We start from the raw sequence: 27,193 nt of genomic DNA on the forward strand, positions 1-27,193 counted from the left end.
CATCAAAATCCAATTTTCACTTTCCTCTTTCTTCTTTCACTCCCTCGTTTATCCCTGTCTTTACGGCGCGGTTCTGGCAGGACATGTCAAGTGCGTGCCTCATCGTAGCTGCGTGTGGTTAGTGCCTAGCTACGATCTTTTTTCGGTGAAACGCTCTATATGGACAGTGACACAAGCAACCACGAGATCACAATCTCGGCAGAAGCACTATAACCAACTATCCTTGTAAAACCACAACATGCCACCGGTGAGCGCAGAAGCACGCGGACGCGGAGCGCATAAAATACACGCAGAAAGGCGGTGAAAGTTGTTTAAAAATAATAATTGGCGTTTATTGAAAGCAGACTGAGCTTCACCTTGGCGGCGACAGGTTATCTTGTACCCTGGCGACACGTGGCACCGAGTTCTTTCTTGATCATGCTTTTTCCCAGTGCTCTTAACTGGGCCCGTCCATCCATAAACGATGACTCAGGTAGGTGCGACTCCGTATACCAAGCAGACTAGTTCCAGCAGAAACATCGCCGCGTGGGTTAATGGCCGGCGCGTCGGCTAAGATTGCACTGGTCCAGCTCATCTCGGAGTTCCTCAAAGAACATTTTGTCAAACACTCGTTGCCACTCCTCATCGCGCTCCATGGCGGCCGTGCCGATGATTTTCCCCCGGAGGTGAGTGAACCTCCTCGAGGAGATGTCTGCGGCCGGCGTATTTTTGGAGGGAGCCCGGGTGCGTGTGCTGGGGAGACTTGCTGTGGCATCACCGTGGCCGTTGCTGGTGGAGCAGGAGGCTGCGCCATTGGTGCTGGTGGTGGCAGGGAGCAGCTGCGTCGCCGTTGGGCACACACCATCCTGGATGCCCTGTGGGAACGATACTTGCGGAGGTGCAGACAAGGGCGGCGCCGGCTCAGTCCCCTGGGTGGATCCGCCTGGTCCTCGGTGGGCATCCACCGCAGCAGCCTCGGACTGAGGATGCTTTAAAAAGCTCACGGCAGAGAACGGGCCCTGCAGGAAGGAAGGAAGGAAGGCCTCAGACGTTGCTGGCACATACCCACTACGGGGGAGTGGCGAAGACACAGGCGGTTAATTGCTGGATACAGGAAAGTTTTGATGGAAAAAGGAGTGGTAATAGTATGCAGTCTGATAGTTTGGAAGAGGGAAAAACAGGGGTCCTGTTAACTTAGAGATCGAAGACGGGACAATGGTTTAATGTGCATAATAATCTACAATGTTTCAATGTCGTACTGACTGAGAGCGGGAAAAAGAAATTATAATGCGAGTCGCCGCGTTTCTTGAAAAAAAATTTTGAACAGCAGAGCGCACACTCCTGTCGCTTCGTTTTAGCAAAGAAGCGCCAATGGAAACAACAACCGCGGAGGACACAGGCAAGCCCCGTTGATGAAATGGAATTTGCAAAAGATGCTTCCTCAAATGAGAGAAGCGGCGGCACAACAGCAGAAAGTGATGTATTGTCTCAGGTTCGGCACAAGAAGGGCACAGTGGGGAAGCTGCCAGGCCAGACCTGTGAAGGAAGAAATTTAGAAGGGGAAGTAGTAGTAATAACTTTTATCATTGAAATATATGGGTGGGTCTCGGTGTAGAGACACTCTTCACATCTTTTGATGTGGTCTGTGGCTCTTGTGGCAGGGTTGGAGCCCCTAGTCCAGGGCCCCACTGAGTCTTGCCGCCAGGTAGGCTTTCCGGACCAGTCCTGCCTGGACCGCCGTATCCTCGCTGGAAAGCATCCTCTCCCACTACTCCGCTCTCGGGATTCTGTTTATTGCAGCCGCTTTTGTCCTCTTTTCACAATATGTTATATGAATTATTGTGGCTTTGTCCTCGCACCAGGGGCATTTGCTGCTATATAGTCCTGGGTGGATCTTGCTTAGTATGTTTAGATTCGGGAAAGTTCCCGTTTGTAGTTGTCTCCAATAGACCGCTTCCTGCTGGTGGAGATTTTTGTGTCGTGGGGGATATCTAATCCTGAACCCCCTTATAGTAATTCAGAATTTCTGAGTATGCTAAGGGTACTGGTTCTGCATCAGGCTGCTCGAGGCTGGTTTGGTAGGAGGCTAGGTTTGTAAGCTCTCGAGCACTCCTATCCGCCTCGGCATTCCCTGCGATGCCTGTGTGTCCCGGTACCCACATTATTATGTGTTGCAATTGTTTTTCCTTCGGCGGTAATTTGGCTGTCTTTAGGATGTGGAGCGCTGTCCCCCTATTTTGCTATTCATGTAGTTTCTGCACGCTGTTTGCGAGTCTGTTCTTTGAGAACGGTAGCCCTCTGCCGTCGCTAGGGCAATGGCAGCCTCTTCGACCTCCTCAATCGTGCCATCCCTGATAGTTGCGCTGGCTATTTCTTTGAGCTCATGATTAATTGCCGTTGCAACCGCTCTATTTCTGTTATGTTGTCTAGTTCTTCCGTATGCAGCCGCATCCGTGTACGTAATGTTTTCTTTGTTGGCTAGGTTCTGTTGCACATACTGTGCCCTAGCTGCTCGTCGCTCTTTTTGCAGGTTCGGATCCATATTTTTGGGAATTGGTGCTGCTCTAATTGTTTGCCGGAGTTCACCGGGTATTCGTTTTGATCTTTTTATCTCTGACAGTGCAACCTCGTAGCCGCATCTTTTGAGCAGCTCGGTCCCAGTTTTGGTCTTTTTTAGCCTCTGGAGCTGAGCTACGAGTTGGGCCTCCCTTACCTCCTCAAAGGTGTTATGCAGACCTAGAACCATTAGCTTCACCGTCGAGGTTGATTGCGGTAGGTGCAGCGCTGTTTTGTATGCTCTCCTAAGTATTGTGTCCGCTAGCTTTATTTCTGCTTTGTTGCAGTTGTATTACGGTATGCTGTATGTAATTCGGCTAACCACTAGGCTCTTTACAAGCTTAAGCGTGTCGCTCTCCCGCATGCCGTGTGTTTTCCTAGAGACCCTGGTTATCATGCGGGCGACCTGTGTCGCCGAGTTCTGTATTAGTCCGAGCGCCTGCGTGCACCTTTGGTTGGATTGAATCCACATCTCTAATATTCTGATGGTTGTTCTTTCTGGTATGAGTTGCCCTTCTAGATAAACAATTAGTTTTAGTTCTTTTGATTCCGGTGCGGATCGGTTGAGTTTACCTCGCCAGACCCTTAGTAGTTCTGATTTTCCCGTCGAGCAAGCCAAGCCCCTGTCTCTGACGTAAGTTTCAATGCACGTTGCAGCAGCCTGCAGTTTCGCTTCCTTTTCGCTGAGTGAGCCCTCAGTGACCCACACAGTGATGTCGTCCGCATACATTGCATGCCTTATGCCTTGTATGGTTTCTAGCTGTCTAGCGAGCTTAACCATTGCTATGTTAATGAGTATGGGTGAAATCATTGACCCTTGCGGCGTTCCCTTATTAGGCGTTTGAAAGCTCTTGGACCTGATTTCCTCGAGCCCTATTGTAGCCGTTTTATTTGTGAGGAAAGTTCTTACGTATCCGTAGATTCTTTTCCCGCATCTTTTCCCGCATCTCTGCGCCTCATCACCACAGTGGGTATGTCTAAATGTTTATTTCCCGCGGCTGCGCTGAAGAGCGCGCGTGCTATCGATAAAAAAAGCTCATGCAGTGAAGGATTTGGCACTCTTTGTAGCTGCGCTTGCCCTGATAGACAAGTTTCACAATGACAGGCACCCAAACGAAAGGAAAACATGAGTTGGTGGCATAGACGCAAAGACAAAGGAGGACAACCAATATCCGACAACCTTGGGGTCAGTAGCCAATCTATGCACACGATTTCATGTTCGTCTTACTGATGATCATCAGCAGTATATAATTCGGTTATCGAGAGCAGAAATCACGGTCTTGTTCGCGGTATTTCAGTGAAGCCGAAATAGAAAAAGGGCGGTGCACGGATATTTCTGGGCATCGTTAGAACTACGACGTTCTTCACTGACCGAAGAGAACACACACAGCATAATTCCCTCCGCGATGCGAAAAGATAAATGTCGGAGTCTTTAAGAGGGAGACCAGCCTTAGGTACGCAAACCAGATTTTTAGTTGCGGGTTTTGCTGCAAGAGCTCTTATAGGGAGCCCGTCCCGGCGGATGCTTAATGTGCACGCCTACACAGTCGACATCCGCACACGTGACCGTCACGTGACTGCGCACGGTAGTAGCAAAGGTTTTGGCACAAAATATCCAGGTCTCAGACTTTACTGCTTTACTGTAGGCGTTCTAAAGGGACAGCCACCAAGAAGGCAACAGCTTTCGCCGAGTTCTGCACATTACGGCGCAGGGTTTAGCACTTCCGAAATTTTAGTGCATGAATGCGTGTAACGATTACGTTTTCACCTAATCTTGTCAGCAAATGTTTTGCCGTCGGCCCGTACAAAAGGTACCGAGAAATTCACGAAATTGGTTAAGCTCTTATAGGGAGCCCGTCCCGGCGGATGCTTAATGTGCACGCCTACACAGTCGACATCCGCACACGTGACCGTCACGTGACTGCGCACGGTAGTAGCAAAGGTTTTGGCACAAATTATCCAGGTCTCAGACTTTACTGCTTTTTCTGTAGGCGTTCTAAAGGGACAGCCACCAAGAAGGCAACAGCTTTCGCCGAGTTCTGCACATTACGGCGCAGGGTTTAGCACTTCCGAAATTTTAGTGCATGAATGCGTGTAACGATTACGTTTTCACCTAATCTTGTCAGCAAATGTTTTGCCGTCGGCCCGTACAAAAGGTACCGAGAAATTCACGAAATTGGTTAAACAAAAATTGCGCGCCCAAAATAATAATGAAAATTGAACAATAATTAAAAACTAATTAACAAGCATTGACTAATAAGTGTTAATCAGTTACAAATTTAGTAAGATTACTTGGCTGTCCATTTTAAATAATTACTTAGATGCCGTCTATGATTGGGTATATCCGTCATTAGAGACAACATAACTCGAAATGCATGCTATCGCATTTCGGCGTGAAAGAAGGCTTAAGCACACCTTAACCTTTTTTGCTTCAACTGCGATGTCATCGAAATCACGGCCAATCACGGCCACCCTTTTCCTCACCTGAGGCACCCTCATCTCTTCCGCCCGCAACCCGCGGAGAAGACAGGGCGGTTGGGAGGTGCGTCGGCGTCGCGGCTCACACCCACGTGACGAAGGCATTGCAGCTAGGAGCTGGCTGGGCTGCTGCTCGAGGCCCCTTCCAATGGCGCCGATATCAAGCAATGCATGAGCCTGATGGGAAACCGGAGCTGCCGCCTGCAATATGACACAGAGTAGCGGTCAGCCGCGGTAATGACAATACATGCAAAAATGTTCCCTGAACTGCCCCAGCCGGGGTCCTCTGTTTACAGTCTACTAGCAAAATTACTGCAGGCCCCACAGTTGCAGGGCGCTTCAGAAAGCGGGCTGTTACTTTGAATAAGGACACAACATGACATACGGAGCTGCGTTGTGTCCTTTATTCTGTATCCCTACTGTTGAACCGTAACCACGGAATAGAGAAAGCCACGCTCAAGGAAGGCAGCAAGTGGTGAAGACAGAACAACAACAATCACAAAACCACAGGCTGTACTTTAGATGTTATAATGACTGCGTGAATCAATGCGAGTGATATCAGTGACAGTGAATGAGAAGCGCGAAGCATAAGCTACATGTGGCACGAGGTAGCTATGGCCAATGGTGTTCATGCGTGCCTGTTTAATAATTTCAACATAGCTGCATTGGACAACATTGTTCTATGATATTGTGCACATCCACGATGTTGTTGTACAACCATCGTACATCCGCCCGCCTAACTTTCTGCCGCGCCCTGCTACGCTTTCCTTCTCTTGGAATCCACTTCATTACCCTTATGGACCGGCCGTTACCTCTCCTCGCGCGCAACCACCGCGTTCACCCTATTCGCTGCAGCGCCAATGTCCCGCTATGCGGGGAGCATATAACTCTAAATCATACCACCTCAGCCTTCCGGCCCATTGCGTTCCGAATGTAGCTGTGGGCATGTCCTGCGGTCGCCAGGCGTGGTTGATCAGCTCGTCGCCAGGGCTGTGGTGGCCACCAGGGCCGTTGAGGCCCCGGACTAAGGGCTCCACTCCCAGACCGAAGTCCCCCACAACCTGACCAGTAAATACATTTTTCACCGCCACCACCAGGCAGTCGCATGCGGACGACGTGGCCGTCCTTGTGCCTGGATCCAACACAAAGGAGCTCGAGTGTTTGGCGGAAGATTCTCTCGGTCGAGTCGCAGCGTGGGCGAGGGATGTGAGAATCACCATCTCACGGGATAAGACAGTGTGTGCGCTCCCCCCCCCCCCCCCTCCCCGCAGGGGGGAATGGAGCGCACCATGCCCGCAGTTCGCATTGACAGTGCCCGCCTGCCTTTCAGGCCCGCCTCCAAGGTGCTGGGCATCGTCTTTGACCACACTCTCTCGTTCATTCCCCATGTGGAAAGACTCAAGAAGCGTGCCGAGACGCTCTACGCCCGCCTTGCGACTTTTCTGCGGATTAACGGCTCACCGGCGCCTGCTCGCATGAGGGCGCTTTACCGCCCGGGTGCGCTCCCGACCCTCGCATACGCTTCACCCGTCTGGTGGACTGAGTGTCCTCATTCCGGTCTTTGAACTCGCCTCGCGTCTATGCAGAGGTCCCCGCTGGTGGCGTTGGCGGGGGCTTATTCTACGACGAGCACGTGGGCGTTGCAGATCCTTGAGCACGCCCCTTCGTAAGCGATAGACCTCGACAGAATAAACGCGGAATTTCACCTCTTTTCCCATCACCGAGGCGTCGCTTTTGGGACAAGGTTAATCCGAGTTGTCGAGGTCCAACAGCCGTTTGATGTTGCCGCGCGGCATCCCTTGGAGGTCGTGACTTTCTCGCACCGTCGGTTGGACGTGGATGGGGCGATGGCTGCGGCGTTGTCGCCGGCGCATTATGTGTACATTGATGGTGCATACATCTCTGTAGCTGCGGGCGCCACTTTTGTGGCGTCCGGATCGCGCGGAGTCCTCCGGGCGGCTGGCCCTTTTCGGGTCGACGGTGCATCGGGTCCGTAGCCCCCGGAGGTGGTGGCTTTTACGGAGGCGGTGGAGTACGTCCGTTCCCGAAGGGGAACGGCGCCGGTGCATTTATATACCGATTGTCTTCGCTCCTTTCGGCACCTGCTGCATACAACTGCGCGATTCGGCTGTGGATCACATAAAGGCCACACTTACATCAGTGGCGTCGCGCAGACCCCTCGCACTTTTCCATGTCCCTTGTCACGCCGGCATTCTCGGCAATGAGCTGGCGGATATCGTGGCCACTCGGGCTAGCCGTTCTCTCGCGTTCGGCGGGTGCTCCACTCGAAGGTCACCGTCTGGGCTTCTTTCCGCTCTATTGTCAGGGCTACGTGGGCGGTCTGGTGGCGTGAGAACAACCAGGGAACAGGAATTTTTCCTGGGTGCCCGATGTCCTTTCCATCCCAGACTGCTTTCCGACACTGCGCCCGACCGTGGCACTCATTACGTGCCACGGCCGTTTTCCGGCACACATGCACAGATTTAGACTTGCGCATTCGCCTTTGTGCCCTTGCGGGGCCCCCATTGGCGACGTTTATCATTATTTAACCAATTTTATCATTATCTCACAAATCATCCTCTAACCAATTACCTAAAAGGTGCGTCAGGCATAGACAGAACATTTATTTAGCCTATGAGAAGGACTCAATTATCACTTACGAGTGACAAATTATATGCATGAATGAATGAATAGATGAATGAATGAATGAATGAAATGAGTGAATATGCCTCCAGACTCACCGGAACTGGAATGCAGCAACAGTGGAGAAGCTCCTCCTCCAGACAAAGTACATGGTGGCCTGCAGCGCCTCCCACACCTTGATGGCCTCCACGTACTGGACGGTGGACAACACTGCGTCCCTGCTGCACCCGGACGACTCGCTGACAGAGCTGGACATGTCCACCTTGCTGGCAATGTGGTGCTTTGCGTGCAATGTGGCCAGATGAGCGTAGTATGCGGTCGCTGGGGCACTCGCGCTTCTTGCACACCGGGCGTATGTGTGGCACAGGTGGTAGCTCAGCTTCTGCACGTCGTCCGCTGTAATGCTGGAGTCGTCCTACACGATATAATAGTACTATGGGTGGTGTGTATATACAGATAGACTGCCCTGTTAGCTATAGCAACCCACTAAAGCGAACAGGTACAGACTATGATGTGCTAGTTGATGAAATAATCAAATTACAATTACACTTACTTGGCTGATAACAACACATTCTGAACGCTAAACTTATATAGCCCAAGTGATTACGGCACTGCAGGGTACAATGTGAATCTAATTTTACCGCAGTTCCTAGTACATTGCCTTAGACACAATTACAGGAAAATACACAAAAGTGGTATGTATGTTCCCTGTACTTGACATATTTTGCTACACTTATCCATAAGCTATCATAGTAAAGGAAATGAGCATCAGTTGTGCACTGTTACAAAACCAAGCCTTCATTCAGGAAGCATGTTTTGTTTTAAATTATATTTTCTTATTCAATATAAATGCATAATACCACCATTCCCGTCAAAAAACCATTGGAACATATTGATTAAACTGTGCAAGTGAAAGCCATTATGCTCCAAAAAATGCACAGAGGCTTCAAGCATAGACAGAACATTCTGCACGCTAATCATATTTAGCCCAGGCACTGCAGGGTACAATGTGAATCTAATTTTGCCGCAGTTCTTAGTACATTGCCTTAGACAATTACAGGAAAGTACACAAAAGTAGTATGTTCCCTGTACATGACGTACTTTATTACACTAATCAATATGCTATCATAGTAAAAAAAATAAGCATCACTTGTGCACTATGTTACAAACCAAAGCCTTCAGGAAGCATGTTTTGTTTTAAATTATATTTTCTTATACAAAATAAATGCATCATATCACCATCCCAGTTAAAAAAAGAAAAACATTACAAGCCATTATGCACCAAAAAATTGGACAGATGCTTCAAGCAGGCTGTCAGCAAACGCTTGCGCATTGAGTTCTAATGCACTTCTGCAGTTATACCCTGCATTTCACCGATGTTTTCTCACAGTCCCCGGTTCCGTATGGCAAATGGAAGGTATAAAAGGAAACCGAAGGTGGAAGGCAGAGAAGGGGAGCAGGCAAAGGTGGTGAGGTGAAAGCACGTGTGCGTGTGCAAAGAGGGGTTCGTGAAAGGAGGCTCTTGCTGATTTCTGGTAGCATGATTCGGTGCAGCCACAGTTCCCTTGCAAAAATTTTTTTAGGCACTCTATAGACTGTTCATAAATTTCTGTCTATAAAGTCTATAGACTCTCCATAGACAATCCAACGACAAACATTTTATAGGCAATACAAACTCTATAGACAGCCTATATATAGTACAGGTTTATGGGCATACACTTTAAGTAGATTTTTGTCAATAGACTATGTATAAACAAAAAGGAATAGCTATAGGAAGGCAACAGAGTCTATAAGAAGTCTGCAGACTGTCTGTAGACAATTTTTGTAAGGGTTAGCAGCGGCGTGCTTCCGCCCTCCACTTGCGATCACTTTAATGATGATAAAAACTGCCAGTGGCTACAAGACACACTAGTCGCGCTGCAGGAAGGCAATGGATGCAGCCCACTCTCATGTTCGGAACGCTGCGCGTATGCACAGACAGATCGAGTAGACGACAAACGTTCTCGGGACGCTGCCCGCAAATGCGCTGTGCAGTACGGGGCCCCAATGCATTACCAGCCAATTTCCGTCAGGCTATGAGGGACTCGTTAAGTTCCCCATAACATGAGCATAACCGTCATGTGTGACGTCGCCGCGTTAATCACTTCACAAACCAGCTAACGCATATTACTTACTGTACCCGCCACAGTGACTCAGTGCCTTTGGCCGTCGGCTGCTGATCCCAAGGCCGCAGGATCCAATCCTGTCAGCCACAGCCGCATTGCGATGAAGGCCAAATACAAAACGGCCCGTGTTCTGTACGCAGTCAATGCAATGTTAATGATTCCCAGGTGACAAAAATTAATCCGGAGTTCTCGACTAGGGCGTCCCTCACTGTCGGTAGTGTGTCGCTTCGCGATGTTAAACCCCATAGTCTAGAACCCGAAAGACACAGGTTGGCTTCTGGCTGCGGCGGTCGCATTTCGTTGGAAGCGAAATTCTAGAGGCCCGGGTACCGTGCGATGTCGGTGCACGTTGAAGAACCACATGAGGTCAAAAATTCCGATGGCCTTCACTACGCGTCCCTTATAGCCTGAGTCGCTCTGGGACGTTAAGCTCAAATAAACTAATATTGTTTTTATAATATCACTGGCCATATCCTGTGGTTAAGCGATTGTAATTTTTTTTGCCTGTTAAAATGACTACGTTGCCATGGAAGGGGATGGGCAAATCACAGGCGCAACTCTGGTATCAGACCTCCTGTTCCTCCTCAACTGGGACACCCACCTTTCCCGCGCACGCAACCCGATGTGGTCACGGCGCTGTTGGGAAGTAGGACGGTGCCCCGGCTCACACCCACGTAACGAAGGCACGGCAGGAGCTCTCTGTGCTGCTGCCCGAGGCCCCCTCCATTGCCGTCGGCATCGAGCAATGCATGAGCCTGACGGGAGACCGAAGCAGCCTCCTGCAATATCACACAGAATAGCGGTCAACCACAGTAATTGACAATAGATGTTAGAGTATTCCCTAAACTGCCATGGCCACGTTCCCCTCTTTACACCCATTTGCCGAAATGTAGAGCACACCCTTAGAGTGCGCTTCAAAATGCGCTGTTATTTTGAGTCTGTTACTTTGAATACTTTATTGACTTCCCTCTCCCAGCAGGTGTCACTGTTACTCTTGTCTATTACTTAGATTTTAAGCGGGTAGAAGTAACCAAGCGATGGTTATACTTTATTGACTTCCCTCTCCCAGCAGGTGTCACTGTTTCTATTACTTAGATTTTAAGCGGGTAGAAGTAACCAAGCGATGGTTATCTGATTGGTAAAAGCGGTTGTACTGGTTTCTTAAAGTGAAGCTGAACCATTCGTCGCAAATTCTGAGAGATTCAAGTAATTGACTGTCTCATGCTTGTAAATAAAGCACACCAAGGGGCGCAGCGGCCCTTTCTCCGATATGCTCTTGGCGAGCCTGGCCGCTCGCTTACAAGCGTCGTCATTCCCCCGAGCATCTTCTGCGACGTCATTCCTCCATGCGAATGAAGCGAGCGTGAACCGCACATGGCGACTCCGGGGCTGGGAGCGAAACGTCAGTGCTCCCCGGCAGTGAAGGGACCATATCTTAGCGACCAAAGGAAGCAACACTGAGGTGGCCCCGGATGCGTGTTGCGACGCCACCAGTCAAGGCATAGGTCGAGACACGAGCACCCATCCTCTGCGTACATTCGCCTAAAGCAGCGAGGTGAAATTCCGCACAGTGCGCGTCTGTGTCCCGGTAGATATTAGCTCTGCGCTTCCTGAAGTACGATTTCCAGCTTGTTTTTATTCGTTTCAGACAAATAATAACCCCAGCTGTCGCTTACAATCACCAGTTTAGCCAATCAAAGCGCACACAAACAATTTGCGACAGTATTTGTGACGTCACAGGTACGTCTATCATGACAAATGTTTGGTATAGACCGAATTTATATTTCCTGGTTTTTGCAGTATTAAAAGTTCTTCTACTCTGTATTTTAAAAAGTGCTTTTTGCCGGATAAAAGGAACTCTAAAGAATGCAATGTTATCGACTGAAAATGTAAAAGAATAAAGCAGGTTGCCCTTTAAAAAACGCCACGAAGTTGAAATTTATCCGAAGCTCTCCAATTGCAGTACGTCTCTAGCTCTCTCTTCCTTCTTTCATTCCCTACTTCTTCCTTTCCCTCATGGCGCGGTTGAGGTTTCCACCGAACTTTGGATGTTGGCAGCCCTGAATATATACATGTAGACCTGGAATCTTCACCTTACTAGGCGCCGCGGTGGCTCAGTGGTTATGGCGATAGGCTGCTGACCCGAAAGATGCGGGCTCGATCCCGGCAGTGGCAGTTGAATTTCCATGAAGGCGAAATTCTAAAGGCCCGTGTACTGTGCGATGTCAGTGCACGTTAAAGAACCCCACATGGTCGAAATTTCCGGAGCCCGAGTCGCTTTGGGATGTTAAACCCCCATAAACCCATAAACCAAACCTTCGCCTTAACAGCTAATGGCCTTAAAGTACACAAGGGGCCGGATAATCTTCAAGCTAGAGTTTAGCACGACCCAGTGTATTAGAAAGTACATACACTGATAGCCCATTCGTGCCAATGCGGGTCGGAAACTGAGCAAACTTGCCACACCTGAGCATGGATTTCAATCTCTCTGATCGGCTGGTGCTCCAAGCGACATCACTGCAGCTCAGACTTTTCCAGCACCTGAACGCATAACGTTGGTGAATAAGATTATTTTGTGCTGTCACGTATTGGTGGCGGGAGTCCAGGCAGTGAGGAAGACGGCCAAAAGCGATTCTAAAAGCAAACTTTACCGGGGCTGCACTGCGTCCTGTCACGACCCAGCTGGCGGCCTAGCGGCGGAATTTTCCCGCGCTTGGCTACGTCGGAATGACATTCCCCTTTACCTGGTTCCCAGCAAGAAGGACGCCTGGGAAAGCGACCGACAATGGACAGACGACGGGGGAAGAATAAAAGGATAGCACGTCAAGTAATTAACTGTGTCCAACCGCAGAGTTCTCGCCGAAGTTGAGGCCCGCGGCGCCGCAGGGAACACAGGTGTTTTTGATGGACATGTTGCAGCTTGCAGCACTGTTGCATCGCAGTAAAAAATAGCGGCGAACTTGCGATTTCTTCTCGCCCATTTGCATAGGTTGTCTCTGCAACAAGTCACTCCGCTTGCTACGTGCTGTGCAACTTTTCCCATCTTGGAGAAATGGTCACGGTGTGTGACGTCACGCAGGGAGTAGGCAGCATACCTTGGATGCCTCCTTTTTTCCTCTCTGCAACACGGTGACGGAGCGCACTTCTGCTGCTCTCCACGGCAGGAGTGGCATCAATCACACCTAGCGTTCCGCTGAACGGATCAAAATTCACCGGCGTTTTATGCAGAATCCACTTTCATGACCTGCGCATGCGATGCCGGCAGAGGCTTTTGAGCTTGACCGAAGGTCAAGGTTAAAGGTGAGATAGATGGTGCAACAGCCGCTAGTGTCACCTGCTGTAGCTGCCGTCATTTGTCGAACCTGAATACCACCAGTTTTGCTCATGGTTTCACCGCTAGCTACATTCAAGGTCAAACTTGCGGCCCCACTAACTCTAGCTACTTTCAAGGTCAAGCTTGCAGCCCCTTTGATGGCTTGAAAAGCTGGCGCTGTGAAGCTTTTCACTCGAAAAAAGAAACGCAGATAGTCACCTTCCACGAAGCACCACACTTCTTGCAAGGCTGGTTCCACTGCAGGACACGGTCTCCCATTGCCAGGACGCTCACGCGGGGCCTGAGATGCAAACGACGGAATGGCAGGGACTGTACTGCTCTGGTTCCTCGCTGCACCTCTGGGCAGCTGAAATTCATGGGTATGCACAGAATGGGGGCGAAGTTATTGCCCCAGCGTAAAGCTGATCGCGTACAAGGCAGTGCGGCACCATAAGGGGAGTGAGTTTAGCATTGCGAACAAAGCTCCAGAAAGTTATCTGACCACGTGCGTGTTCCCAAGCTATCCGGAGCCCACGGGTTAATACCCCAAACTATACGAGTTCCGAGTTGGGGCGTCCCACTAGACTGTTGGGCCGTTCTGAATTCAGGGAGCGCAAAAGAATTGTGTGTGGGCTCTGGGGGCTTTGAAATGATGAACCAGCCAGCAAATGTGCCTCGTGTTGGATTGGCCACTGGCTGATGAAGGGGCGGAACCTTAGGTGATATACGAAGCGTGCTGAGTGAGAACGGTCACTCTGGGCCCTGGCGACAAGGCTGGTCCAGTCGTTCGACGCATGAACTTTAAATTTCTGACTGTTTGCTTTTTCCTTCACATGTAAAAAGTTTTGTCAAAGTGCCATTAAACCCGCTTGTTTTCGTTTTCCCAAAGATCAAGTTCCATCTTTCCTCAGCCCGAAGGCTTGGAAACGCTACCCGATGGAGCCCGGGTTCACGTTAGCCAGCTCCCCACGACAACTGGTTGTCATCGGTGGTATGCCGCTACCACAGTCATAACAGCCCACAATGGAGAGAATCACTCGGCGGTGGCGAAAGCAACAAGCGTGCTCGGTGGTCATCGAACAGAATGCCCGCCTTTGAAGGCCGTGCTTAATTTAAAGCTGATAGCAAACTTTCTAGACAGGGCGTGGGAAATTACTGCGACATTCTGGAACATTCTATAATCAGCTCCGCCTGTATGCGATCAATCGAAATAAATCTGTTCGCGTCTTGCTCAGCAAACAAAAAGATAAATTTGCGTGTTGGCAGCTTTGAAGAATGAACAGTACAGATTCGCAAAATATGGCGCAAGGAAAACTTTGACAAAGTGCAAAATATTGTGGGTGCACTCTGGGGTCAGACACCTTATTGCACTCCTCCCCACATAAGCAGACCACCAGGCCAGGCTTTTACCCATTGGAAGCAGGTGGTGCACATACCCGGAGGCACTAGGCATAGACCATCGCATCCCCCCCCCCCAACGCATAGGAGATGTAATCTCAAACCGTTTGGCCACACCTACAGTCGCACGCACAGCATTTAACCACAGTTTCTTCACACTGTAGTTAGAGTGCGCCTAGTTATGCATTTCAAATGCGTTGCATTTTTAACAGCCTGCATGAAAACATGAGTACTAATCAGCCTGTCAGCGACATTCTGACTTTATTGGTTTGAAATTATAGCTCTGATTAGCAAATTTTCAAAATTTAGTTCGCAATGTTATTACAGCTCTCCGTCTGTTGAGAACTGCTTCCTTAGACTTTGGATACCCAAGCAATCTGTTTGTTGGTTACCATGTGAATTATTACAAAAGGTAAAAAATAGCGCAGCAATATTAAAATTTTCTATTTAAGCAGTCTAAGGTGTTCAAATATTGTCACGCAGTGGTGAAGCCAGGCAGTCGAGAAGGAAGACGACCAGGCTTGGGTCAAAGATGAATCCCTTACTGGCTGATCTCGCGGCCCCAAACAAACCGTTCGGCGAGAGCGGACGTACCAAGTATGCTCGGAGTTCATGAAGGAACGGAATTTTCGCCGCTCACTGGCTGCGCCTAATTTAAAGGTGACGAATGACTTATGAGATGAAGCAATGAAATCACCTACGACAATCTCGAACTTCGTAGAAACAGTTGCGCGAGCGGGTACAGTCTTGCAAATCTGGTCACCCTTCACATCCCAGCTATCACGTCACGTGCTGGCAGCTGCTAGAATGAACAAATGAGTGCTAAAAACCTAAGCAGCAATTTGCAACCTGCAATGATAGTTTGCCGTGTCAGTCACAGCGCTGTAACATACAGACTAGCGAGAGGACCAAGCAAGGAACAGAAAGGAGAGAGCGGTCTCATAGTGCTTTTCTATGCCGCATATGCCTACGCTTGAAGGCACGAGGTACCAGTGTCTACCACGCACTTATCTAGCCACACGTATCAAGCGCCAGGTGACTGGGCTATGTCAAGAGCGTCTAGGCAAAGAAGCTTATCAAAAACGCACCTCTAATCGTCTAGATTGTTGCCTCATGCTTATCACGGCTGAAGTGACTGGCGACTGCAATTTTTGATTGTGCCACCTGGAGACGTTGCCCATACGGCAGTGCCTGGGTTCAGAGAAAAGAAAACGTGTGAATAAAACGCCCCCATTTGCGAAGTGGGAAAAAATGTCTCGAGTTGGATGCCGTCAAACATCTTAGATTTGACAGCAAGGGCTATTTCTTCTTACTCCTTTGGAGACATCCATTTTTGGGAACATGCGCCATATTTCCTCGACAACACGCGTGCGCGCACAATGTCGAGTTGCTGAACTATGGGTTATGCATCAGGCATCTGCGGAGCCACCTTCACCTGGACAATACAGCCCAAGCTAGTCTAAATAACAAAGCGCACTACTGTATTTATCAGCCTACACTGATATATATATACATTTGATGTGTACACCGTAGAGGTCGCACGTGGCCGTGCAGATAGGAGGTATCAAAAGGTAGAACTTCGCCAAGAATACATGGCCAGAAACATAGAAACGAAAACGGTTTCATTTTTGTCTTCTCCGCACTTATTTGCGCAGTTCTACCTTTAATTCAAATCTACCAACTGGCCCACAAGAACGTTCTACTTAGGAGGTACGTTCTGCAAGTTGCCCAATTTAGCTTGGGAAATGAAGACGAAGAAAAGCGGCACAATCAATAAGACGGCCTCATTAGAGTCCATGCTATTTTAAGGAAGCTATTAGTATATGAAAATTAGAAAGGAAAGGTGCAAAAATCCTTCAGCAAGCACTTGCGCATTGAGTTCGAATGCACTTCCGCAGACACACCCGGTATTTCACCAGTATTTTTTTAGTTCCCCGTTCCATCAGGAAAGGGCAGAAATAGAGAGAGAGAGAAGGAAGGTGGAAGGCGGAGAAGGGGAGCAGGTGAAGGGGGCGAAAGTGGCGGCAGTCGGGTGAAACAGTTGCGCGCACACAGAGGTATTCCTGAGAGGAGACTCTCGCTCGCCTTTGGAGGCATGATTCGATGGAGCCGCAATTAACACTTACAAAAATTTCTTTAGACACTCTGTAGACAATCTATATAAAATACCTAGACAACATTCTATAGGCAACACAAATCACATAGACAGTCTATAGATAATCTATAGATCAATAGCCATACAATATTTAGCAGGTTTTTGTCAACAGACTATGAAAAGAGAAGAAAATATCTATAGGAAGGCAGGCAATCAAGAACTGCATAAACTGTCTATAAACCATTTTTGTTAAGGTTAGCAGCGGTGCACCTCCGCCTCCGCTCTCGCGATCGCTGCAGTGACGATAAAAACTACCAGTGGCTGCAGGACACACGTCACATTGCGGGAAGACAATGGATGCAGCCGAGGCTCATGCTTGGAGCACTGCACGCATGCAGCGACGGATCGAGTGGAGGATAAACATTCTCGGGATGCTACCCGCACACGCGCTGTGCTGCAAAGCGCCCCTGTGCGTTTCCAATCAATTTCTCAGGCTAAGGACTTGTTAAGTTTTCCATAACATGAACACAATCGTCGTTCCGTCACGCGTGACGTCACTGCGTTAATCATTGCACGAAGCAGCTAGCGCATATCACTGAACTTTCTGCGATGGCTCAGTGGCTTTGGCTGTCGGCTACTGATCCCAAGGTCACGGGATCGAGTGGTGGCAGCAGCGGCCACATTGCGATGAAGGCCGCATGCAAAAATGCCCGTGTGCCCTGCACTAGGGCGTCCCTCACTGTCCATACTGTGCCGCTTCGGGACGTTAAACCCCACAATTTACAGCCCGAAAGACGCAGGTTCGATCGCGGATGCGGTGGTCGCATTTCAATGGGGTGAAATTCAAGAAGTCTGTGTACTGTGCGATGTTAGTGGACGTTAAAGAACACCATGCCGTCGATGTTTCCGCAGCCCTTCACTACGGTGTCCCTCATAGCCCAAGTAGCCTGGGACGTTAAACCCCCATAAACCAAACCATTTCTCTTATATCAGTGGCCGTATAGGCAGATAAGCGGTTGTAATTATATTTCGTCTGTTACATAACTACGACGTCATCGAAGGGCTTGGGCCAATAACCAGTGCAACTCTGGTATCAGTCCTCCTCACCTGCGGCGACCACCTCTCCCCTGCGGAGAAGGCGGGGTGGTTGGGAGGTGCGTCGGCGTCCCGGCTCACACCCACGTGGCGAAGGCATGGCAGCTAGGAGCTGGCTATGCTCTGCTCGAGGCCCCCTCGAGGATAAAACTATTAACTGTAAATAATTACTAAGTAACAGAGGAGACAACGGAACTCGAAATGCTTAAGAAGACAAGTGCACCACTAAATTTTTTTTCCTTCATAAACAACTGCGATGGCATCGAAAGGCACGGGGAAATCGCGGGCCCAAATCTTGTTATCATTCCACCCTCTTCCTCACCCAAGACACCCTCCGCTTCCACGCCTGCAAGCTGCGGAGTAGACGGGGCGGTAGTCCCGGCTCACACCCACATAACGAAGGCACGGCAGGAGATCACTGTGCTGCTGCCCAAGGCCCCCTCCATTGCCGTCGACATCGAGCAATGCATGAGCCTGACGGGAGACCGGAGCTCCGACTGCAATATGACAGAGTAGCGGTCAGTCTCGGTAATGACAATACATGCAAATGTATTCCCTGAACTGCCACAGCTGGGGTCATCTGTTCACACTCTACTGGCAAAGTTACTAGAGGCCCCACTGTTACAGGGCGCTTCAGAACGCGCTCTAATACTTTGAATATTTTACTGTCTTTCCTCGCCCACGTGGTGTCACTGCTACTCCTGTCCTATTGGGGCCACAACTCCCAGTGGTCTGCGCAAGAAAGACCGTGCATTGGTTTTCGTATTCCATGGTTACAGCGCGATCGACAGCACACAGAATAAAGGACGCAGCCGAACATACGGAGCTGCGTTGTGTCCTTTATTCTGTATCCCGACTATCGTGCTGTAACCACGGGAAAGAGAAAGCTCGTCTAAGAAGCCAGCTAGCGTTGAAGACAGAAAAGCCACAATCACAAAACGACAGGCTCTACTTTGGCTGTTATGACTGCGTGAGTCAACGCGAGTGATATCACAGACAGTGAATATAGAAGTGCGAAGCGTAAGCGACATGTGGTTCGATGCAGCTGTGGCGAATGGTGTTATACATGCCTGTTTAATAATTTCCACACAGCTGCATCAGACAACCTTGTTGAGACAAGGGAACACGCAGAGGTAATGGTTGTGTGGTCACATACGTTCTTCGTTCGATTCTGTGGGTCACTTTAGTTAGCGTCTCGGTTTGGTTTTGGAGAGGCAGAAAAACCCGAATTACCTCCCTATTTGGGCACCAGAGGGCGGCACCTTTGCTAAGCGTTTTTTGTAAATGTAGAGCCCAAGCATAGCTTTTAAATTTTTTTCGAATACTCACAAAGGCCACCTGTACAGATCTACAGGATTAGAGTAGGACCGTCAAAATTATTTAAGGGTCCCTTGAACAAATTAGCTGTGGTTTAACTACTGCTGAACCTGGTTACAGAGCGATAGCTGTGGTGTATCAGGCAACTCGTCTCGGCTTGGTGTCTGTAACGTTGAGTGCGTTGCACTCAACTGTCCCCCTGGCAGGTGGCATTTAAATTAATTGTTAGTCACGGGAGGCTGGTCACCCAATGAACGCTGCGGTCTATTGTATACCGCCTTCTACCGGCGAATCGAAAGGTCAAAGGTCAAGGTCAAAGTTTAAAGGTGCGACACCATGGTGGACCACACTTGACCTCTGGCTCACTTCAAGGTCTACGGGCAGTGCACGGCGAAATCGGTTTTACCTAGCATAGTGAAGCTCTCGCTTCAAAATGGTTATTCGTGCCGCCAGCTACACATATGCACGGCGTACTCCTGCTTCTAAAACCTGCAGATTTTTATGTCCATTTAGGAGCAGTGGTCTCTTCAGGCATCAAGAGCGAAAAAAATGTCAATCTTCGAGGAAGAGGTCAACATTAAGTAGGCACACCAAATTTTCAGTTGCGGGTTTTGCTGCAAGGGTTGTTATAAGGAGCCCGTACCAGCGGATGTTGAATGTGTAGGCATACACAGTCAACATCCGCTCACGTGATGATCGCGTGGCATCACGTGACTGCGCACTGTGGTAGCCAATGTTTTGGCACAAAATGTCCTTAGGACTCAGACTTCACCGTTTTGCTGTAGGTGTTAGGTGTCTTAAAGAGACAGCCAGCAAGAATGCTACAGCTTTCGCCGCGTTCTGCACTTTACGATGCTGGGTTTAGCACTTGAAAATTTTAATGCATGGATGCGTGTAACGGCTATGTTTTTACCTCTTCTTGTCCGCAAATGTTTGTCCGTTGGTACGCATAAAAGGTGAGGATTTTTCACTAAAGGCCATAATTTCGCTGAATACTCAAAGGAAATTGATGAAGTTGGTGAATTACTGTTAATTCCTCCAGAAATGAATGAACAAAAACAATAACTATATTTAACTAATAAAACGGATTACTTAGTGATTAATAACACTAGGCAAGAGTTAATAAACGATAAATGACAAATTCCTTGGCTGTCTAATTTAATTACCTACTAACTATAAATAATTACAGGTAACAGAGGAGACAACGGAACTCGAAATGCTTAAGAATACTTAAGTGCACCTCTAAATTTTTTTTGCTTCATAAACAACTGCGATGTCGTCAAAAGGCACGGGGCAATCACGGGCCCAAATCTGGTTATCATTCCACCCTCTTCCTCACCCGAGACACCCTCCGCTTCCATGCCTGCACACTGCGGAGTAGACGTGGGAGTAGTCCCGGCTCACACCCACGTGACGAAGGCACGGCAGTTGCTTGCTGTGCTGCCGCCCGAGGCCCAATCCATTGCCGTTGGCAGCGACCAATCCAATGCTTGAGCCTGATGCGAGACCGAAGCTGCCGTCTGCAATATGACACAGAATAGCAGTCAGCCGCGGTAATGACAACACATGCAAGAGGATTCCCTACACTGCCACAGCCGGGGTTCTCCATTTACTCTACTGGCAAAATTACTACAGGCCCCACAGTTAAAGGGCGCTTCTGTCATTATGACTCTGTTATATTGAATACTTAATTGACTTCCCTCTCCCGCCAATTGTCATTGCTACTTCTTTCCAGGCGCGACGCACCAATTTTTCGCGGTGGGCTCCAACTCCGAGTGGTCTGCGCAAGGACGATTCGAAAGCCTCTGTCGCGTCGCTGCGAGAAAGCTGCAAAACTTGTTGGGCGAGTTATACTCTGTATCCCAGAGTTAGAGTGCAATGGACAGGACACAGAATAAGTGACGCGATAAGCAAGGCTGTGTTTCGTTTCTTCAGTGTCTCCTCTGTTGTGCTGTAACCGTGCATTGGAGAAAGCTATGCTGAAATAAGGCAGCAAGTGGGGAAGACAGCATAGCCGCACTCATGTAACGTCAGGCTGTACTTCAGCTCTTAATCACTGCATGAGTCAACGCGAGTGATATGATAGTCAGTGAAAAAGAAACGAGAAACTTAAGCGAAATGTTGATCGTTGTGGCGAATGGTGTTCATTCACGCCTGTTTAATAATGTTAACATAGGTGCTTCATACAGCGTAGTTACGACAAAAGACCACGCATAGATAGCAGGGAGTGATGACATACCTTCTTCGTTCGATTCTGTAGATCACTTTAGTTAACGTTGCACAGTATTGAAGAGGCAGAAAAGCCCTAATCAACTCCTTATTTGGGCACACGAAGGTGGTGCCCTTGCTATGCACTACATTTCCTCTCTCTTTTTTGGCCTTTTATCATTTTCATTTACTGGCTACCACCAAGAGGATCTAAACACGAAAGAAAATAACTGCTGGCTGCCAGTCTCACCTTAGCAGACATGCAAATGTGGAGACCAAAAAGTGAAGATATGTCGCCCCCATACCTGTTGCATTTCCTTGTACAACCTGTTGCTAGTGCAAACGAAGTCATCAGCTACAACGTAACCTGACAGGCAGCAAAGCAGAACACACAATAGTGAACATGTTTGGGAGAATACCTATTGGGGTTCAGAAAATTTTTAAAATCAAAAATAAAAATTGGGTTTAATATTCAGTATGATGAGGGATACAGATCAGCTGAAAAAAATACAATTACCGCCAGTTACCGCAAGTCAGTTTTCGCAAGTTCCGAGAAACTTCGGCGCATGGCATAGCGGCACATATGTCAGCTACGGCGGACCGGTGCGACACAAGATTGTCTGCTGCGCATGTGCAAAAGTGCCGAGTCGACGGTCAGCTGGCGAGGGGGACTCTCACGTCCAGCCCCCCACCCCCACCAAAAATAATGGCTGCAGCTTAGCTCGGCTGAGCCCGGTTACAGATTAGCCTGCGACTATGTAAGCGAAAGCTTTGTTATGCGTGGTTATGCTGCGTTGCTAATCCAGGTTATTCTCAACCTCTTCGCCCGTCACCGAAGTCGCGGTGGAGGCAGAAGCAGCAGCGGCTGCCTCCAAAGCTCTTCGTTGCCGCCTTTCGGCATTCTTCAACCGTCGTTGAGACACTCAAGTGCTCTTCAGTAACATCGGGCAGCAGCCCAACGAGCACCGGCGCTGCATGTGCTGCTGCTGGTACTCGTGCTAGGCCGAGTAGACGAGGACTGCTCATCACCACTTCTGCAGCAGTGATGGCTGCAAGAGAGCCGTGGATAGTTTCCTGTTTGTGTTCTGTTTTCCTGGGCACCACCGTGGAAACGTTCTGTACGGCGATTCCTACCATTCCGAATCCTTTCTTTACGACTCGAGTCCAAAGCCATACGAAGCATACACAGTCTATAACGAAAATAACGCCAGCAGCTATTTTTGTGAAGCAAGTAAGATGCAGTGGCGCGCTATCGCTTGGTGGAGGTAATAGCTGGGGATAAGGCCTGTATGAATACATGTAAAGCAAGGTGATTTCAAGGCAGTTTTCTTATCTCACAGTGCACCCATGAGGTCTTCTGGTAACAAATGTCACGTGTCACATGATTCGTTCTCAGTGCCCGACGTGTGCTCGTAGGCGCGGTTTCGGTTGCGGCAGTGTGTGGCCCCAAAAATTGCTTGAGCTGCAGCTGCAGCGAGAAGGGCAATTTGAAAAATCTAAAAAGCAGTAAGGACATTACTTGCGATAAGCCATAGGCCTCTCAGTAAATCAGGGTTTCCCCGGCGGTGCCAAGGAAAACGGAACACAAACAGGAAACTATCGACGGCTCTCTTGCAGCCATCACGGCTGCACGAGTGGTGATGAGCAGTCTTCGCCTACTCGGCCGAGTACGGGTACCAGCAGCAGCCCAACCAGCACCGGTGCTCGTTGGCCTGCCGCCTGACGTTACGGAAGACGACTCGACTGGCTCAACGACAGTTGAAAGATGCCAAAATGTGGCAACGAAGAGCTTTGGAGGCAGTCACTGCTGCTTCTACCTCCACCACGTACGACTTCGGCAACGGACGAAGAGGTTGAGTATAACCTGGCTTAGCAACGCAGCATAATCACGCATAACAATGCTTTCACTTAAGCTTTCGCATCCATAATCGCGGGCTAATCTGGAACTGGGCTTAGCTGCGCTAAGCCGCAGGCATTTCTTTTTGGGAGCCGGACGTGAATGGTCCTCCTCGCCAGTTGACCGTCGTCTCAGTGCATTTGCACATGTGCAGCAGACAATCTCGTGTCGCACCGGTGCTCCATAGCTGACAGATGTGCCGATGATGCAAACGCCGCCGCTACGCCATGCACCGAAGATTCACAGTAGCTCTTGCGAAAACTGACTTGAGGTAACTTGCCGTAACTAATTTTTTTCACCTGATCTCTATCCCTCATCACACTGAATATTAAAGCCAGTTTTAGTTTTCATTAAAAAAACTTAATGCCCTTCAATAGGTATTGTCCGAAACATGCTCAATATAGGGCGTTTCTCTACCCCTCTTCTAAAACCGAAATAGTTGAAAAAGAACAATTCATTATTTGTCGAGCATTCTGGTAGTTAGCAGGTCTTGGATGTATTCTGATGCCCTACACCGCTGAAAATGCTACGATGAAAAAAGCGCTCTTCTAACTCAACATAGACTGCTTTTAAAAATTGTGCTGACACTATAAAGTGAAACATCCCGTCTATGGTGGGGCGGGTAACAGGAATAACATCTCACGACTTCTTCCCTACAGGCAAAGCAGGCACCCAGAGGCAGGAGTTTGTTTTTCCAATGACGCCAAATTCTCATAATGATGGGTGTGTCCCCGTATATATCAGTAGCCCAGTGCGGAGACTCCGCACAGAGAGTGACATTGCACGCTACGTGGGAAGTGTATCGAAGACAGATACCCACCTTCCTTGGCCGCCGGAGTTTCAAGCCAGGGAAATCTTCCTCCCGGCTCCCCCGAGCGACTCCGGCCAGCTTCGACATCCAAAGCACCGACAGTTACCCTGCGAAGGCGAAGTCAGCCTCAGGATAAGCAAGAAGATGGAACAACAAACAATACCAGTTCTCCCAACGTCATTAATTCGCTACTGAAAGGAACCATGAACTGATATTTGCTGCTGTTAAGAAAAGCGCACGAATGCTGGATATTACACAGCTGTGCTAAACTGGGCGAGTAGGAGCATTTGCATTTTTCAACAGTGCCGGTGTCGTGTGTCTGCCTTCATCTGTGTCGTTTTTTCGCGCTACGTTTTCAAATAACTCGATGGATATTCCATGCTTCATTACCACACACTCCGGCTTCTAAAAAACTGCAGATCATTATTCTATTTGGGACCAGTGGTCAGTTCAGGCTTGCAAGATCGGCAGCCAATCTCGGCTCAATGTATCACTTTCTAGTAATACCCGGCGTTTAGCATCCAGACGGTTTACGTAGTCTGTATAAAGGAGGCACTAGTGTCTGTGCGTGTGTGCGTGTGGGAGCGGGAGGGGGGGGGGGAGGAGGGGGGAGGCTCCAGATCAATTTCAACCACGTGGTGTTCTTCAACTTGCACTCGGATCCTAAAGCATGTGCCCACTTTCGCATTTCGCCATCCTCAACCTCGATCTAGCAACCTCGGGCTCAGTGCGCGATTTCATATTCACCTTACTGATGACCTCTAGCGGGGGATAAGTTGGTTAGCAAGAGTGAAGTCATGGTTTTGTTTGCGGTATTTCAATGAAACCAAAAAAGAAAACGGCTGAGCACGCAGAATCTGGAGCATCTTTGGAAGTATGATGTGCTTCAATGCCAGAAGAGAACACAGGCCACAAAACTCGCTCCGCGAAGCGAAAGGAAAAATGTCAAAATCTTTAAGGAGATCAGCCTTAGGTAGGCACACTAAATTTTTGCGGGTTTTGCTGCAAGAGCTGTTATAAAGAGGGCGTCCCGGCAGATGTTGGATGTGTATGCACACACAGTCGACGTCCGATCACGTGACCATCAAGTGACTGCGCATTGCAGTAGCCGAGGTATTGGCACAAAATAACCAGGTCTAAGACATTACTGTTTTACTCTAGGCGTTCTAAAGGGACAGCCACCAAGATGGCAACAACTTTCAACGAGTTCTGCGCGTTACGGTGCACAGCTTAGCACTTCGAATTTTAATGTATGAATGCGTGTAACGATTACGTTTTCACCTATTCTTGTCCACAAATGTATTGCTGTCAGTCTGTACGAAATGTGCTAATTTTTCTCTATAGACAATTAATTTCACTAAATACTCGGCGTATTTGACGAAATTGGTGAATTACTGGTCATTCCTTGAGAAATAAATGTACAAAAGTAATAAAAAGCAATTAAACAATAAAACTAATTAATCAATGAATAATAACACCAAGTAAGAGTTAATAAAGAGAAAATGGCAAATTGCTTGACCGCTTCTTTTATTGAACTACCATCGATGATTAATTACATTACTAAGTGAAAGAGGAGACGGCACAACTCGAAATGCTTTCGCATTTCCGCACGTAAGAAAACTGAAGTGCACCTTTAATTTTTTCTTTGCTTCATAGACAACTGCAATTTTAACGAAATGCATGGGCCTATGACGGCCACGCTCTTCCTCACCCGAGACACCCTAGTCTCTCCTCCACTCGCAACCTGCCGAGTAGACGGTGCAGTTGGCACTTGCGATGGCGTTCGCAGCTCACACCCAGGTGACGAAGGCACGGCAGCTGGGAGCTCGCTGTGCTACTGCCCGAGCCCCCTCTATTGCCCTGGGTGGCGAGCAATGCATGAGCCTGACGGGATACCGAGGGAGCCGTCTGCAATATGACACAGAATAGTGGTCAGCCACGATAATGACAACACAAGCAAGAGGATCCCCTGAACTGCCACAGCTGGTGTCCTCTGTTTACACTACTGGCAAAATTACTACAGGCCCCACAGTTACAGGACACTTCAGAACACGCCCTGTTATGTTGAACATAGTGTCACTGCTACTTCTCTCCAAGTGGTAGTTCCAACTCCAGTGGTCTCCATAAGAAAGACCGTGCGAAACTTTCCGAGGCATCTATCGCTGCGATAAGGCATCTATCGCTGCGATAAATTTACAAACTTTTTGGGCGAGTTATTTTTCGTATCGCATGGTTACAGCGCGATGGACCGCACACAGGGTAATGGACACAACACAACATACGGAGCTGCATTGTATCTTTGACACTGTATGCCTACTGTCATGCTGTAAAAAAGGAATAGAGAAAGCTACGCTCAAAGAAGGCAGCGAGCGGTGAAGACAGAACAGCAACAATCACAAAACAAAAGGCTCTACTGTAGCTGTTATAATCACTGCGTGAGTCAACGCAAGCGATATCAAAGACTGAGAATAGAGAAGCGCGAAGCATAAGCGACATGTGGTTCGACACAGCTGTGGCGAATGGTGTCCACGCGTGCCTGTTTAACAATTTCAACACAGCTGCATCGTACAACCTTGTTGAAACAAGGGACCACGCATAGATACAGCATTGGATTAAGGGGGGGGGGGGGGCTGAGGAGGCTGGAGCCCAGGGCCTCACCTCGGACACTTGTAGGAGAAGGGGGCCCATTTATTCTAACCTGCTTAGTATATAAAACCATGGGCAACGGAAGTTCGAGCGACATGTATGAAGCGAGAAAACCAGAACGAGCAGACGGGGCCCCCCGCCTAATGTAACAGCATGCGTTTAGCTTGGTCATTTGGGGAGAGCTTGTCGAGCTGCAAAAACCGGAATCCCCCACCACCCCGGCGAGGCCCTCTTTCTTACGAAGCGAGGTGAGTTTGCTTGGAAGAGTTTTCGTGGTTCCGTCTGTCGAGGGCTGCCTGGAGAGGAGGGGCAAGGGGGAAACACCTAAAACATGTAATGTGCGATGAGGACCTAAATCTTCGTTGCCCCTCGTCAACACCACGCCACCCTCCACCTCTCAAATAGTTCTGCCGCTGTTTTTCACATAGAAGGGACGTGCCGCAGTACCCAACAGTGCCTCCCATTCGACATTTCTTTACCGTGACGGTAATTTGGGCGGGGGAGGATGAGTCCGATAGCAGATCACTATGAATCTGATGGCTGAGTCTAGGCAGAAAAGGAAAGAAGACGTCACACGTGCTTTTGTCCGTGT

General features: G+C 48.9%; 1 protein-coding gene and 1 long non-coding RNA gene across 2 annotated transcripts in view; both read right to left on the minus strand.

Moving 5' to 3' along the window:
• Positions 1-307: 307 nt before the first annotated feature.
• LOC144100511 (uncharacterized) lies at positions 308-18,154 on the minus strand. The gene is made up of 6 exons (XM_077633439.1): positions 18,045-18,154; positions 13,354-13,501; positions 10,423-10,600; positions 7,755-8,071; positions 5,020-5,214; positions 308-998 (listed from the first exon to the last, which is right to left on the minus strand). Exons 2-6 carry the CDS (start codon positions 13,411-13,413, stop codon positions 531-533), a joined length of 1,218 nt encoding a protein of 405 aa, XP_077489565.1. The 5' UTR covers positions 13,414-13,501; positions 18,045-18,154; the 3' UTR covers positions 308-530.
• Positions 18,155-25,722: 7,568 nt separating this feature from the next.
• The window catches only part of LOC144101980 (uncharacterized), a 128,356-nt gene continuing 126,885 nt past the window's right edge, over positions 25,723-27,193 (minus strand). The window contains exon 3 of the long non-coding RNA XR_013308129.1: positions 25,723-25,863. This is a non-coding gene — a long non-coding RNA (uncharacterized LOC144101980). The remainder of the gene's footprint in view (positions 25,864-27,193) is intronic.

Source organism: Amblyomma americanum, chromosome 8 (genome assembly GCF_052857255.1).
Source record: "Amblyomma americanum isolate KBUSLIRL-KWMA chromosome 8, ASM5285725v1, whole genome shotgun sequence".
NCBI classification, from domain to species: Eukaryota; Metazoa; Arthropoda; class Arachnida; order Ixodida; family Ixodidae; genus Amblyomma; species Amblyomma americanum.

Excerpts from the sequence above, each read along its gene's own strand:
- LOC144100511 (XM_077633439.1), bottom strand. The coding sequence starts at position 13,413 with ATGGGAGACCGTGTCCTGCAGTGGAACCAGCCTTGCAAGAAGTGTGGT. Across the intron at positions 10,601-13,353 it reads AGTGTGGTGCTTCGTGGAAG|GAGGCTGCTTCGGTCTCCCG; the intron begins GTGACTATCTGC and ends GTGATATTGCAG. Across the intron at positions 999-5,019 it reads AAGAGATGAGGGTGCCTCAG|GGCCCGTTCTCTGCCGTGAG; the intron begins GTGAGGAAAAGG and ends TCCTTCCTGCAG.